General features: G+C 41.3%; 1 protein-coding gene across 1 annotated transcript in view; it reads right to left on the reverse strand.

The window, feature by feature from the left end:
• The window catches only part of RP1 (RP1 axonemal microtubule associated), a 127,007-nt gene that overhangs the window by 13,632 nt on the left and 96,903 nt on the right, over nucleotides 1-16,472 (reverse strand). Inside the window, exons 25-27 of the mRNA XM_039912531.1 lie at nucleotides 12,064-12,283; nucleotides 1,568-1,722; nucleotides 228-306 (exon numbers count right to left, since the gene is read on the reverse strand). Of these exons, the coding sequence (XP_039768465.1) occupies nucleotides 228-306; nucleotides 1,568-1,722; nucleotides 12,064-12,283 (454 nt within the window). The remainder of the gene's footprint in view (nucleotides 1-227; nucleotides 307-1,567; nucleotides 1,723-12,063; nucleotides 12,284-16,472) is intronic.

Raw genomic sequence — 16,472 nt, forward strand, 5'->3', positions numbered from 1 at the left:
ACCTAACCTGTAAAATGGGGATTAAGAGTGTGAGTCCTATATGGGATGGGGACTGTGTCCAACCTGATTAACTTTTATCTACCCCAGCACTCAGAACAGGGCTTGGCTCATAGTAAGTGCTTAACAAGTACCATAATTATTATTATCTTGCCTTTTGCAGCATTGTGTGAGAAAGATCCCCCTTTTTCCACCAAAATGGCACTGGATTTTACATAACCAAACCCTACCTGGACCAGTTCCATCATGACCAACCAGAACTTTCTTCAGCTCTCCAAGAGATACAGCCTGAATACCAAAGATATCAACCTAAAGTGTAAGTAAAAGAACATTAGAAAAGCCATCTATGTGTTGGCAGAGTATGGTCATCATACAACACAACGGTATATCTGCACCTGGAATATTGCAGGTTGTCCTGGCTGCCCCCTTTTAAGAAGGGCATGATAGAGTTGGAAAAGCTACAGAAAAGGGCAATCATGATGATCAAGAGGATTGAGAAGCTTCCACAGAAGGGCTAGCTGACAAAGTTAAGGCTCTTCCAGCTGGAGAGAGGAAGACTGAGAGAGAGGGTACGACCGAAAGCTACAAAATCATGAAGAGGATAAAAAGGTCAAGCATGCAATTGTTAATTAAATCCCAAAACACTAATCTAGGAAGACCACATTCAAACATGAAGGTGGTAGGTTAGTTCAAAACAAATGAAGAAAGAATACTTCACCTAGAGGCATGTTGAATTTCTTGCCCCAGAAAGTTGAATCAATCAAAAATATTTATTGATCACATACTGTGTGCAGAGCACTATAACTAAGTCCTTGGGAGAGTATAATATACAGAATTGGTAGAAACATTAACGTGCCCACAATTAGCTTACAGCCTAGGGAGTTGAAAAGGAGGTTCAAGAGGGATTGGGGTAAATTCATGCATGAATAGTTCATAATTGGTTGCTAGAGGGACAATTAGGGACACAGGAAATAAACTTTAAGCATGTTAGCCACTACAACTCCGTCTTAGACCCACGCACAAGGCTCACTTAGCAGCAGCATGTTTCCCCCTCTAGCCTTTAAGCTTGTTGTGGACAGAGAATGTGTCTGTTGTTGTACTGTACTCTCCCAAGTGCTTAGTACAGTGCTCTGCACACAGTAAGTGCTCAATAGATACAATTGACTGAGTTACAATACATTTCTGGGAATTGGTGGCCATTTAGATATGGGCTACTAAGTTGGGAACCTAAGACACTCTCACATTTGGCAATACATGGGAACCTTTATTCCAAATCTTATTCCCATTCCTCATAGCCTACCACTTGGCAGATGCTCTTATCTTTTTTCTTGGAAATTCTTTGATCTAAAGAAGGCAAGGGGACTTGATGAAAGGAAAGAAGAATGGAAGAAAAATTGAGGCCCTTTATGCTCAGTTTGTTCTAACAGAACTTCTTTCAAAATGGTCCAGCTCTTAATAGATTCAGATACTCTACCCCTGTTCTCTGAAATAATAGAAAAAATAACTTTATTATAAATCAGGGTACGTAGTGGGACCAAAGTTGCTTGACAGTACTTAAGCATTTTTTTACCTGACCATGTTGGAACTTGACTTTGTTATTCTTGGAATGATGAAGTTTCCGCATCCCAGCATCTCCTCTAGTTCCAATGACATTAATGGACACATTAGCGTCTGTTTCGGCACCTAGTGTGGAGCCAGTGTACACGTGGACTTCATAATCCACCACTAAGAAATATGAGAAATCACATGGTTATTTTTGCTCTTTCACATTTCCTTCGCTCTAAAAACATATGAACTAAATTGGTAAAAGAGTTAGAAAAATTCAGGAATCCTGCTGAGGGCATACCTTTGACTGACTTCAATGGATACCCTGTGTGGGTGAGCCCGGTAAAATGACTGACCCCAACTTGCAATTTTTATTTAGAATTCCATTCACAAAGGCTGCTCGGCTGCTCCCAGAACGCCTGTTTCAACATAATTAGTGCTAACAATTAGGCCCTCACCACATGCACTCCACTTTTTCAGTTATTAGGTGGAGTTACATGAAAGAATTCTCTCTCAATTAGATGAGAATAGCAATTTTTCCCCTGAAGTTTGACTGTTCTAATCACAGCCGGTCATTCATGCTGCTACTTGGTGGAGATTACTGTTCCAATAATGGAGATTTTTAACAGCTCTCTTGGGAGAGGAAAAACACATCAACTCCGGAGAGATACAGTTTTAAATGCATCTTGAAGGGATGGGCCTGTGGGCAAATGATAGCAAATGATAGCCCAGTGATCTTGACTTGAGAAGTGGGACAGTGTCTCCAGGCATTAATAAAAGGGATTAATTAGTAGTAAGACCCACTTGTCCTTGAATTACAAATATTAAGCCAGATCCTCCCATCAAGCTCTCAAGGGGGCCTCAGTTTTTCTAGTTCTCCACATGAGCCTGCTACCCTGGCAGAAGCATTCCCACCATGATGGGAGCTTCTTCCATGCCGGGGGGCGGAGATGGTGGGGAGTGGAGCGATGAGCACAGACTCGCAGAAATGTGGACCTATTTATGCCCTATGCCCCCTGGTGAGCCCCTACACAGTGCTTGGAGCTCTCAAGGGAGCACCGGGAGAATTTGGAGTGGCTTTCATTCAGTCGATTCATTCAATTGTATTTATCGAGTGCTTACTGTGTGCAGAGCATTGTACTAAGCGCTTGGGAGAGTACAGTACAACAATAAACACATTCCCTACCCACAATGAGCTTATAGTCTTGATGGAGAGAGACAGGCATTCTCAGGCACAGTGACTCCACACCACTTGTGCCCTGGTGAAAACTTCAGGTGGCCTGTGTCTTCCCTCTGCAAAGAGCAGAACTGGGTTCTAGGATAACCACAAGGGGTGCAGAATGCCTTCCGTTCCCAGGGACCTAGAGCCCTTAGCAAGCTACTCAGGGGCCAATTGCATCACTTGCCCTCAACCCTGGAAACTCACACTAATGTTCTCCAGAAGGCTGAGTTAAAAAATGCAAGTCAGAAAGAGGGCTTGAATGTCTCTCAAGGGTTGCTGACCTCTACCAGGCAAATTGATTTTCCTGGGGGAGGTTATGAACAGGGCAGTGATGCAGCATTATGTGCACTAAAATATCCGGTGTAAAGGGATAAGTGCAACTGTTCTCTGGCAGTAAACAGCAACATTTCCCTCAAGTTTAGAACACATGAGCAAAGGAAACCCTGCAGCCACCTGGAAAGAGGGAATTGGAATTGGCAGCCGTTGCGGTCCTCCAGGATGGACTCATGCCAGGCCTGGTGTTGGGCTCCTTCTGTAGCGATCTTTCCTTAGCTTGCGCTGCCAGGACCCTGACTCTGCATTGCTCATCCATCACCCACTCTTTGTCCCTTTAGAGCCTGGGCACAGGAGCCCGGAGTCACCAATCCTGGGCCGATTCTGAGGGGAAAGCAAATCTCCTGGTGGAGAGCATGAAAGTACTTCTAGGTGTTACCTTAAGCCAATTCGGCTGCCTGGAAGAATCTAAAGAAAGCTGGAAAAATCTGAGGTTCATGCGGATTTAGAGTGGTGGCCTGTTTGGACACTGGCTTTGTGCTTGGGACCTAGAGTCCTATTCCCAGACCTGCCACTTGGCCACAGTGGAAACATAAACAGCACTTACTTCCCTTGAGTGGCGGAGAACAATTCCTTCCTTTTTCTTACCTTATAAGGACAGAGTTGCTGCTGGCAAACCAATGAATCCTGCTATATTCCACCCCACCCCATTCCCTCTCCCTTTCCACTGGAGTAATGAGCAATATATATCGCATGGTGTCTTAATTTCCTGAAATGATGAATTCAGAAAAGGCCTAATTTAGTTCTTAATGAACTAAAATGGGGGAATCAATGAATACCACTGAAGAACTTTATCAACAACACATGCCCTGCATCAGTATCTGTTTTCCTAACTTATGCTCTTCTTCAGGTTCCCTTGGCTCTATCTTTTTTTCCCCAATTTTCCTTGTGAGGGTGTTTCTTTCCCTAAGTTAGGATTGCATACATCATTCGTTGTAATCTTCTTCCGAAACATTCACAATTACTGTTTTTCCTTAATCCCTTAATTTTTAGGGTACTGCTGACTCTACTTAAACCTTTTTCAGGCATCATTCTTTTGGGGTCTGTCTCTCTCTCTCTCTCTCCCTCTTCTCTTTTTTCTCTTCTCTCTATCCCTCTCTCTCTCTCCATTCATTTGAGCATCCTGTCTCATCTGTTTCTTCTGTTTCTTCTACCAATATGGCCCTTGGGCATTTTACTTCTCCTCTGATTAACTGAGATTAAATTAAATGATTTAATTAACTACAATTCTTTTGGAGACAATGCAGCCTAGGACTGGGAGTCTGAAGGCCCAGGTTCCAATCCCAGATCATCTACTGGTCAGACCTCTCTATGCCTCAGTTCCTCATCTGTAAAATGGGGATAAAACACCCGCTCTCCTTCTCTCTTAGATTAGGAGCCCGTGTGGGCCAGAGTCTGTGTCTAATCTCATTATCTTGTATTTAACTCATGATTTAGCACAGAATAAGCACTTAATGAATACCATAATTATTACTAAACAGAAAGTTTCCTTTTGACAAAATCATCCCCAATCATATCATATTATATCCCAAAGAGGAGAAGCAGCATGGCCTAGTGAATATAGCACAAGCCTGGGAGTCAAAAGGATCTGGGTTCTAGTCCTAGCTCTGCCACTTGTCAGCTGTGTGACCTTGGACAAATCATTTTGATTCTCTGTACCTCACCTATCTGTAAAATGGGAATTAATACCAAGAGCCCCACATTCATTCATTCATTCAATAGTATTTATTGAGCGCTTACTATGTGCAGAGCACTGTACTAAGCGCTTGGGATGAACAAGTCGGCAACAGATAGAGACAGTCCCTGCCGTTTGACGGGCTTACAGTCTAATTTGGACTTGGACTGTGTCCAACCTGATTAGCTTAGATTGACACATATTAAGTGCTTAACAAATACCATTAAAAAAATCTCCTCAGGAATTTCATATTCTTAAGACTTCTCTAAATCTTTTTCACTTCATTTTCTCCAAGACCTTCAAGCTCCAGACAGTTCCTGGGCTTTGCTTTCAGGAGAGTGGAAAATCATTTGGAAAACAATGTTCCCTCTCTCCTTCCACTCCTGCTCCCCAGTCCACCCATCCATCAACCACTGATGCTAGCCTCCTTTCCTGTCTTTCCCTCCCAAGTTCCCATTCTTTTCATTTTACAGAACACTGGCATTGAACCCTCCCAAAACAAATCTGAGAGGAAGAGAAAACTTAAAAATTTTCCCCTACTCTTTTTCCTCTAGCCTATTTTATTAAAATCGTAACCTAAAATCATTATCCCAGAGAAACCCTCTGAGTTCAACATCTTGAGCCAAACAACTCTCTTCATTAACACCCTATCCCCTTTCTAATCATGATCTAATTGAAGACACAAAACAAGAAAAATAAAGACAATATCCTAACCTTCAGGACAAATTAGGATACATCATTAACCTATGTTGGAATTACAAAACTTGTGGTTTTCTACACAGTCCTAACAAAACCATATAAATCCCAAAATAATGAAATAGCTTTAAGAGTAGTGCCCATTTGAAAATGACTGCATGAGTTTAACTTACTTCTCTCTCTCCCCCTTCATGAAAGAGTTCCACCTATATTAAATTTTTTCACCTAAATTCCAAATCTAAGGGGAATCTGATAGAATAACCCTTTTTATTTTATATCTTCCCTTTTTAATCCACTTGAGCAAGGCAAAAGTTTCAATTTTACCTTTCCTTAAGAGATATTTTTCAATGAAAGTAACTCCGTGTCTTCCAATCATTTCACATCAACTAATCCTCTTAGGGCTTTTTCCAAGCTATCCCCCATTTCCATCACAAGAACACTCTTTTTGCGACATGTAACTTAGACTTTATAGTCATGTGATTTTTCTTTTTGTGTGATGGGAAAGAGGAGTTAGATGACTGTGGGAGTGGGGAAGGGTGCTCCTTAAGTCATCTAAAAGTATATATATATATTATTTTGCACATAAAAATAACTACGGTCTCACGATGACACCCCCTCCACACACACCTAAAATCTCAGCATTTGCATTCAGAAGGTTACGGTGAGCATATATATTTCCAGTGTACTTCAAATAAATGTGATGTGAAGAATGATAGCATTCGCAGTTGGCTCAGATGTGATATGCAGCTCCTAGTGCTTGGGAAAGCCAATCTAAAATAATCATTCTAGGAGTCTGGGTGAAGTCACTGGATGAAAGAGCTGTGTCATATAAGTATTAAGAAATATAGTGTATGCTCCTTGAGGACAGGAATCAGGTCTACCAACTGTATTGTACTCCCCCAGGCACTCAGCATAATGTTCTGTTCAAAGTAAGTGCTCAATAAATACTGCTGATTGATTGATTGAAGTAGGACATCTTCTTAAGGAAGTCTCCATGACCTAATGGATAGAGCCTGGGCCTGGGAGTCAGAAAAACCTGAGTTCTAATCCCAGCTCTACCACTTATCTGCTGTGTGACCTTGAGCAAGTCACTTAACTTCTCTGTGCCTCAGTTTCCTCATCTGCAAAATGGGGAGTAATACTGTGAGCCCCATGTGGATCATGGCCTTTGTCCAACCTGATTAGCTTGTATCTCCCTCAGTTCTTAGAACAGTGGCTGGCATATAGAAAGCACTTAACAAGTACCTTTAAATAAAAATTAGCAGCCCAAGACCTCAAATTTAAGAGGAGAGAAAACACACACAGTAGTTGTTCACTCAATTAGTATCAGTAAGAAGAGCAGAAGGGCAGATCCTGTGATCTAGAATTCACACATACAGTCCACCTGTGAACATCGGAGAGCTAAAGAGGTCAGTCTGTGGTCACTCAGGACACCCATTTTGAGAGCACTCAGGCTATGGCACCAACCACAAGCCTCTCCCAGACTATTTAATCAGAAGCCCAGACACAAAGCTAGTGGCCCTGAACACACAATCTTCCTGAGGATGTCAGTGAAACTGAACTACTGTCCACCAAAACTACTCAATACTTGGCCACATGTAGTTCTTAAATACAGTACTCTTCCCCTGGAGAGTCCACCATTATTGTGGAGTTCTTGAGACTAAAAGGAACTTGTTCTAGAGGAACCATGTTACTGATCCAGACTCTACCAGCACTCACTCATCCTTGGAGACCAGGGGAGAAAGTTGGGCAATGTGGTGGGTTAGAGAGGATACCCTAACCCAGTGTTGTTTCCTCCTCCTCTCCCCAGAGGAAGCACACACTCTACTGGAAAGGAACCATGTTAACCTTTGCTCAATTCTACCCTTCAGGGGTGGGGAGGTGCCAGAGTAGTTGTCCTTCCTGGAATCCCCCAGATCTCTCCTCCTCCTCCCCAAAAATGGGCCAGACAGGACTGAAAGTATTACCTTTCAAGGGTCATACTTATTCTGCAGCATGACAGCTGCATGTAGGGTTAGTTTTCTCTCAAAATTAAGCCTTTTAGTTATATACTGCCATGTTATCTTGTTGACACATCCTGCTGGCAGAATTCAGAACACTGGAACAGATGTCCAGCAATCTACCCCCAATGAGTACGTGAAGAAATTTCTGCTACAAGCCTCACTTAAGGTTTGTGAACCAAGAGGCATACACAGCATAGCCCAGTAGTGCTCTGATTTCTGACTGTTGGTGAGCCTAGTTCATGAAATTAATGTCTCCTGAGGTTTGGAAAGAAAAATCAACTTGAATCACTAGGATCCGAATGAGTAGACGCTCCAACCAACCATGAGTAATTCTTCAGCATTACTGTGAGAGCGGCACTGTACTACACATTGGGGCAAGTTCAAAAAAAAGACCAAGATCCAGCCCCTGTGTTTGTAGAGACAAAAATCAGATGGCAGAAATAAAACATAAATAGGTTCATAAAAGATAGCTGTTTTATACACACATAAGAATTTCTCTACTCATTGCTCAATCTGAAAATAATATTTTGGCTGTGGCTTCTGTTGAGACTTCAGGTTTAATGCCACGGACTCAGGTTCCCTGTTAAAGGCAGCAGCTTAAAAGGAAATGTACTTATTTTCAAATCAGGTAAGTACTATTAGCTCCGATTGCTGTTATTTCACCTGAGACTTGCTGCAGGCCATCAGCAGTTGTTTCACAAAGCAGTAATTTTCCCGCTATTTTAGAAACTGGCAAATGCAAGTATTTTAGAGGGGATGCAATTTTATTACAATGGTACAGTAAACTTTGTTTATTTATTTCCCCATCTTCCTTTGGCGAGGCCTGGGATACTCTGCTGAGCCCAAATCCTGGGGCACAACACAGGACCCAGGAATCTTACATTATTATATGGTGCTTAAGTGACAATGTAAAGATGGGTTGGGGGGTGTGTGTGTGTCTGTGTTTGTGGGTGTGTCATCTTACACTACTACATGGTGGCTAAGGAATAATGCAAAGGGGGGACAGGGTGTGCATGTGGTGGTGGTGGGGTGGTAACTGAGGTAACTGAACTTTTTGTTTTCTGCTTCCAGGTAATCCTCTCAAACATAAAACTCTTGTTCCCATTGTACTTCAAACTGTGCTCTTCTTAAGAGACTGTAAACTCGTTGTGGGCAGGGAACGTATCTGTTTATTTTTGTAGTCCACTCTGACAAGTACTCTGCAAAAAGTGCTCTGCTTGCAGTAAGTGCTCAATAAATATGATTGAATTGAACTGAGAATAGCATTTCAATCTACCAACCAAGGGTATTTATTGTCTACTGTTTGCCAAGCTTTCTGCTAAGCACTTGGGAGGGCACAATGGAGAAGATACGATTCTTCCCTCCAGAAGTTGGCAATTTCCAGTATTTGAGCTCATGATAGGCATTCCTAACATTACCAAAGTCTTCCCAAGGGCATCAGTCACAGGAAGGTCAAAGTACAACTAGAAGAGCTCACATATCACCCTGAGTCTTGCAGGCACCTGTCAGTGCCAATGAGTCAAGGAATCCAGAAGGCTAGAAAACTGTTACTAAACATAATTTGGCAATATTAGTCTCTTGGAGGAAATTAGATTACTATTGAGTTGAAGAGAATCCATGCGGCTATGATGATGATGATGGTGGCTACTGCACCTACAGATTCTTATTCATTCCAGTCCCAGGGGAAATGTCAAAGAAAAGGAATATTGATCAAATGAATCAGTTAATGCATAAAAGTCAACAGCTATCAAACACGGTTATTTTTTGCTATTACTAATGCAATTAATTTTAATCTTGAATCCCTAAATATAAGGACCATCTACAGCCATGTTATATAACTATAATAACCAGCTGGAAAAATTCATGGAATTCACTTGCAGCAAAACCGAGTGAATGGTATCTCACATGTTAGAACTGAATTCTAGAACTTTCTATGACAATTTTGTGAAGTAGGACTCCAGTGTTTAGTACAGTGTTTGGCACACAGCAAGTGCTCAAAAAATACCATTGATATGACTGCTTGAGAGTATTAGACTGAGCTGGCCTAGGGAAGGGGGTATCTTTTTTCTTGGGGGTTGCATCTCAGTGGTGAGGAAGCTATCTGATTTGACAGCTGCTGCCCAAGCAGTGGCAACTATGAACTTCCCCTTCACCCTGATCTCTGCTGGTGGTATTTGAAATTCCTAGAAGTCTGTCCTGACATGGTCCCTGCCATTTCTGGGGCTCAGAGAGGCTGAGGGAGGAAGCAGCAGTCAACAAGTCAATCAAATTTATTGTGCACTTACTTGTGTGCAGATCACTGTACTAAGCCCTTGGAAGAGTACAGTATAACAATAAACAGACACATTCCTGCCCATAATGAGCTTACAGTCTAGAGGACAAGTTTACAGTCTCGAGGAGGTATTATCATCATCGTTCTCCCCACTTTTCAGCCTCCCTCTCCTCACTGTGGAGAAGAGGAGGAGGAAGAAGCGAACTGGTGACTTGAAGACCTAAGTAAACCTTCCTAGTATGAGTACAACTTGATCCGTAAACCTCTTGGGGGAAATCCATGGTACACTCCCCAACTTGATCATGGTCAAACTATATGACATAATCCCACAAGTGAATTAAGACTGGAAACATCTCTTTTTTAGAGCTGCACTAACTCTCAGGAGTGACTAAGCCATTCTAAGCTATTTAAGGCAATGGAGCTGCAATTTACTAACTAAATCCCAAAGAAATGAAGGACAAGATACTTCTCTAAAAGGTGAGTGACCTATTCTCTACTTTCTGAGAGGCTGAGACCAATAATTGATTCCTAGCCACTGGGGTACAACAATTATTTCTTCACTGCACTTAATTTTCCAAACACTCTTTAAAACAAGCAAATACATAGCTTGGGAAAAGAACTGGATTGATTCGCCAGCCCTAAAGACAAATGACAATACTGCATCGGATTATCAATAGGTATCATGTATTACATTAAATGTTTTTGTTGGTTAAGAATGCCTTAAGGAATGGTTGATGTGTTAGAGCTAAGCAATTACCCTTTTAAATGGGAAATGCAAATGGATAAAGTTTCATTTGCTGGTTTGGGAAAAAAAATTGAACAGAAAGTTCTTGGGAGCCATGCTGAGTCTCTATTGCTATTCAAGTTAAATGAACCAAAAATCAATAGTTCATTTGAAGTACAATGGAGTTTCTTTTAGATCCTGGAAATTTCTGAAACACATACCAACTCCCGATTTGTTTTTCTGCATGTATTTTAATAAACAACATGTTTCTAAAATGAAGAGAAGACGGGGAAAGCCTTGTCAATAAAATTTAATCCAAAGACTCTTTTTAAAGACTCTACATGATCAACACATCAATTTGGGTCACCCACTAGAGAATATACAACAGTGATAGGAGTAAAGATATTTATGAGTTCCCACTGGACACCTAGATGGAACAGATGAATAGAAAGATATGTTTTCAACCCACAAAGAATCTTACACTCTAATATGGCAGACACGATAATCTTTTAAAGTTGTATAACCTGAGTGAATAGCCTGCCTATGCTATTGATGCCCACCTACTTGTTTAGTTTTATTGTCTGTCTTCCCCTTCTAGATGGTGAGCCCATTGCTGGGTAGGGATTGTTCCTATCTGTTGCTGAATTATATTCTCCAAGCGCTTAGTACAGTGCTCTGCACACAGTAAACTCTTAATAAATACAATTGAATGAATGAATGAACCTATGCTCCCGAGCTAGTTCTGATTCTTCATAATGATAATAATGTTGGTATTTGTTAAGCACTTACTATGTGCAGAGCACTGTTCTAAGCTCTGGGGTAGATACAGGGTAATCAGGTTGTCCCACGTGAGGCTCACAATCTTAATCAGCATTTTACAGATGAGGTAACTGAGGCACAGAGAAGTTAAGTGACTTGCCCACAGTCACACAGCTGACAAGTGGAAGAGCTGGGATTCGAACCCATGACCTCTGACTCCCAAGCCCCGTGCTCTTTCCACTGAGCCACGCTGCTTCATGGTATCGGATGTGGCTTTTGAGCATAGGCACTACTGTTAAGGAGGACTTAGCACTTTGAGGGCTAAGTCATTGCCTTCGCCCTCAGGATGGGGAAAGACTGGAGTGTGTTTGACGGTAGAAGGGAAGGAATCATCAGAGTGTGAGAGGTTGAAGGTACCAGTGAGGGAGGGGAGCAATCGCTTTAAACAACTTAGAAGAAATTGGGTCACAGGAGTGTATTTAGAAAACTGTTAGGAGACTTCCTGGTGAGAAACAGCACCCAGTGTTTCAGACAAAGGAGTTCGGCAGCAGTGTGAAATATGCACCGAAGGAAGAGGAATGGCGGCTGGGAGATTAGTGAGGAGACTAAGTCTACAAGATCTTGAACTAAAGGCTGCCTGGATGGAAAGTTAGATAGCTGGCTTAAGATGGGGTAGTTAGGTCTAAGGTGATTAATAAAGAGACCAACAAAACACAGACACAAAGACACACATCCAAAAATGTCCCATCCTTAAGCTGTTACTTAAATAGTGCTATGGTCCCAAGGATTCCACTTTTCATAGTTTTCAAAAGTCTGAAAGAAGTTGGCAGCACTCACATGGCAAAGGCTCCTGGTTAAGTCTTGGAATGGCAATTTCTTTCCATGTACCACCACCTTTTTCATTCTCATCTATCCAGCAATCCACCGGTAAGAAGAACAATTGATGTGTAGCTATTTCTTCCAGTCGAACCTCTTCCAGATACCAACCAGGATCCTTACCCCTATTATCATGTCCAATGCGGATTTTATACAGTTCGCCAAGATCTTTAAAGTTAACCTGCAAGATAAACACACGCGAGGAAAATTCCTGCTAAAATGATTTTATTGAAAAATTAATGGCTATATTGAAAATCCATTATCAATTTCAATTTGTAGAATCTCTATTCTTTAACAATAAGTAGTCTCTTATGAGGAGGGTCGGCTGTAAGCTCACTGTGGGCAGATGTGAAGACCTGATTAGCTTACATCTGTCTCAGGGCTCAGAACAGTGCTTGACTCATAGTAAGCCCTTAACAAATAGAGTTATTATTATTATTATTATTATACAAGATCATTTCCTGCCCTCTATAAATTGTTTTTAAGAAATTGGTTAAGCGCTTGCTATGTGACAGGCATTGTTCTAAGTGCTGAGGTAGATACAAAGCTAATCAGGTTGGACACAGTCCATGTCCCACATGGGGCTCACAGTCTTAACCCCCTTTTACAGAAGAGGTAACTGAGACCCAGAGAAGTTAAGTGACTTGCCCAAGGCCACACAGCAGATGAAAGGCAGAGCTGGGATTAGAACTCAGATCCTTCTGACTCCCAGGTCGGTTCTCTGTCCACTAGACCTACTACCTACGCTGTTGTATTATACTCTCCCAAGTGCTTTGTCGAGTGGTCTGCAAACAGTAAGTGCTCAATAAATAGAAGCAGCATGATCCAGTCGAAGACAGTCCCAGTACAACATGGGGCTTACAGTCTTAATTCCCCATTTTACAGATGAGGTAACTGAGACCCAGAGAAGTTACATGACTTGCCCTAGGTCACCCAGTAGACAAGTGGTGGAGCCGGGATTAAAACCCATGATCTTCTGCCTCCCAGGCCCGTACTCTATCCCCTACACCATGCTGCTTCTTATGACAGTTCATCTTTTGATATGGATCCAGCATCTCACCAGTGGTTCATGAAAAATAAACACATTTTATAATTGTTCTCATTATCATAGTGGAAAATATGGTCCAAATTGATTGAACCTAGGATTGATTCAGAGTATCAGCATGCTGAAATTAGTTCAATTAATCCGTGGTATTTATTGAGCACTTACTGTGTACAGAACGTTATACTAAGCACTTGAAAAAATACAATAGAATGGAGTTAGTAGGTACATTCCCTTCCCAAGAGGAGCTTACAGTTTAGAGGGGGGGAAAAGATATTAAAATAAATAACAGTGTGTACATAAGTGTTGTGGAGCTGAGAGTGAGGTGACTATCGAGTCCATAAAGAGTGCAGATGCAAATGCATTTTTCCATAGCTGATTAACTCTTTAACCCTCAACACCAGCTTATCTATATTGGAGTCTGCCCATCTGTAAAATGAGCCCAAGATATCTATCCTATTCTTAAACTCACAAAATAGATTATGACTATGTTAACACCCAGGAAACCCCCTGAGAAGCTAAGAAGACACCATGAGTATGTAAAGATTTGGAGATATTAATGTCTATAAACGTGTGTGTGGACATACGTGTGTGTGAACTGGTATTTCACGTGTTGTGAATTGCACTTCGTAAGTTGTCAATAAATACGATTACAACTATAACTGCTTCTGAGGTTTGGACCCTCTACATCTCATGGTCCTATGATGAGTTGTATTGGCATCCCTTGAGGATGCTATTCTCAATTTGTATGGGAAAACACTATTAATAATTTATCAGTTCTGAGGACAGTTACAAAGACATGGTTTTTCAAAGAGAATTTTTTTCTTCCTTGAAAATTCCATCCAGACCTTCTGGAAAATCTTTCAGAACCTATGGACCATATTTAGGAAAAATTCCTTCTGCCTCATGGTGCTTGCTTTGTCTTTCTTTCTTCAACTTGTTCCCTCTGTGAACATTTGTATCACCACAGGATCTTATTTCTTTCAGAGCTTGTTCAATCCAGCCACTTGAACTTAAAATGCTCATCATTATTTGTTACATCCCCCTGGAGCGGATAATTGTGCTGAGTGAGTTCAAGTCACCCAGACAAGTAGCACTTTGGCCAAGGGGGTTTGGTCAGTAAAATTAAGAATTCAGTAAATGTATTGAATTTATCTGATCCCTTCTGGAGCTTCTGGATTAACCAGATTTGGTTATACAACAGTAATAAACAACACAGCAGGTGGAAGATTGATCAGTCCAGTGCTTAATGCCAGAAAAATGCCCCCCCCCCCAACCAAAGCATTTTTCTGAGATTCAGAAGATAGGAAATTTGGCAGACATTACACCATCTAGAGTATACTAAACCCATAAAAATAATCAGATGACCAAATAGTTTATGATTTTTTTCCTTTCCAGTCATAATCATGGAGAGTGGTAAGGTGATCAGGATTTGACTACTCTGGGCTCAAGTTTTCTTCCACCCTCCTCTCAGGGATAAGCAGTTTGCCCCAAAGAAATATATATTTTATGTGATGAAATAACTCATTTTCTTGACCTGACCCTCAATGCCATTTCTACTGATATTCCAGCTGAATGCCTGGTGGAGCAAAAATTTCCCAGTTTGCTCTGAAATGATAGTAAGGCTCTGCTTGTAATGTGTGAAAAGATAAGAGTACAATTTGTGGAGTGTGAGAGATCAGAAACTCAGCACTGTGACCACAGTTTTCTGCCTTATGCCTTATGACCAGTTTGTTGGTGCAGTTAGAGAAACTGGACTGCTTTCCAGGAGGGTAGAATAAATGATTTAAAGACACAGTGAAATAAAGTCCCAAATGCAGCAGAGTGTTGGGAGACCAGAGTTGCGGATAGACCAGCCTGGCAGATGAGAAACAGGAGCAAAGGCTATGTGGAAATAGGGCTGCCAAGAGACAGGACCTGAAGCAGAGATAGGCCCTGTATGGGGCAAATCCATTATCCATCAATCACTGAAATTTTACTGAGCGCTTACTATGTGCAGAGAACTGTATTTCTATGGCAGAACCTCTCTCTATATATAATGTATATAATACACTACATCATATTATATTATAAAAGCAATTATAAAAAAAGCAGACACCAGCAATTCGCATGATGTGAAAGCTACTGTAACACAGAAAATGAAATGATATATGAGAATTGGGCTGGATGCTAAAGAAGGTATCTTTCATGCATGGAGCACAATAATTTACTGATCGAGTTTGCTTGGTGATAATAGCTAATAAACCAGATGGCAATTTTCAGCATTTGCATGGTTCCAAAGGAACAGAGTGGAAATATCATCTGTCAACTCAAATGGGAATAGTAATGGGAGAAATGGCAAAAATTAATTGGAATTGAATGTTGCATCCAAGCACATTCCACGATATACAGTTTGGCAGCATAAATGCCTGCAACTTTTTTTTTTGGTCTGGGTTCTGCAAAGAATGCATTCCATAGCAAAAACCTAGGAAAATAAATTAGGATGCCAAAGCATATTGATCACTTAAAATGAAATAATCTGAAATATTCCATCAGGACAACACAGGAAAGGATGAACTAGATTCAAAAAAAGTGAGGCTGGGGTGGAACAGAGGGAGGTAGGAGGAGGAAAGGTAGATTTTGAAAAGCCTTTGTGTCTTTCAAACAAATAGAAAATCAGATTTCCAAAAAAAAAAAATCAATTTTTAAGAGTCTTTCTTCATTTTAAAATTACTCAAAAACCCACACGGCAGCAACAGAAGAGGGGTGGCTCTCCATGAGCAAAGTTTTGCGAAGATTGGGTTACCAAAAAGCAGGCTCGCCAGCAGAGACAGGCCCTGTGTGAGCCAAATCCGCGCACACAGGAAGGAACTCTCTTTATCTCTTCCTACAACTGAACTTGTCGTGATCTCTGGAGGGAGCTGCCAGCCAGGTCAGGAGAGACTTTCTGTAGAGGGTTTTAAGACCAGGTTGACTAGAATGCTACAGGATTCCTAGACTGATGGCATATGAGACATAACTTAGTTTGCTGGTATGGGTTCATCTTTGCACATTTAGGGGCCCATTAACTTTTAGACGCCTTAGAGAGCCTGCAACTGACACTTAATTGAGCTCACAGAAGAACCAAATTTAGTATGTTTACTCATCTGGCAGGATCTGGCCCTTTGTGATGATGTACAGCTTAGTGGTTAGGGCACAGGCATGGGAGTCAGAAGATCATGGGTTCTAATCCCATCTCTGCCACTTATCTACTATGTGAACTGGGACAAATCACTTCACTTCTCTGTGCCTCAATTAGCTCATCTGTAAAATGGGGATTGAGACTATGAGCTCACTGTGGGACATGAAC

Source organism: Ornithorhynchus anatinus, chromosome 7, assembly GCF_004115215.2.
Source record: "Ornithorhynchus anatinus isolate Pmale09 chromosome 7, mOrnAna1.pri.v4, whole genome shotgun sequence".
Taxonomy (NCBI): domain Eukaryota; kingdom Metazoa; phylum Chordata; class Mammalia; order Monotremata; family Ornithorhynchidae; genus Ornithorhynchus; species Ornithorhynchus anatinus.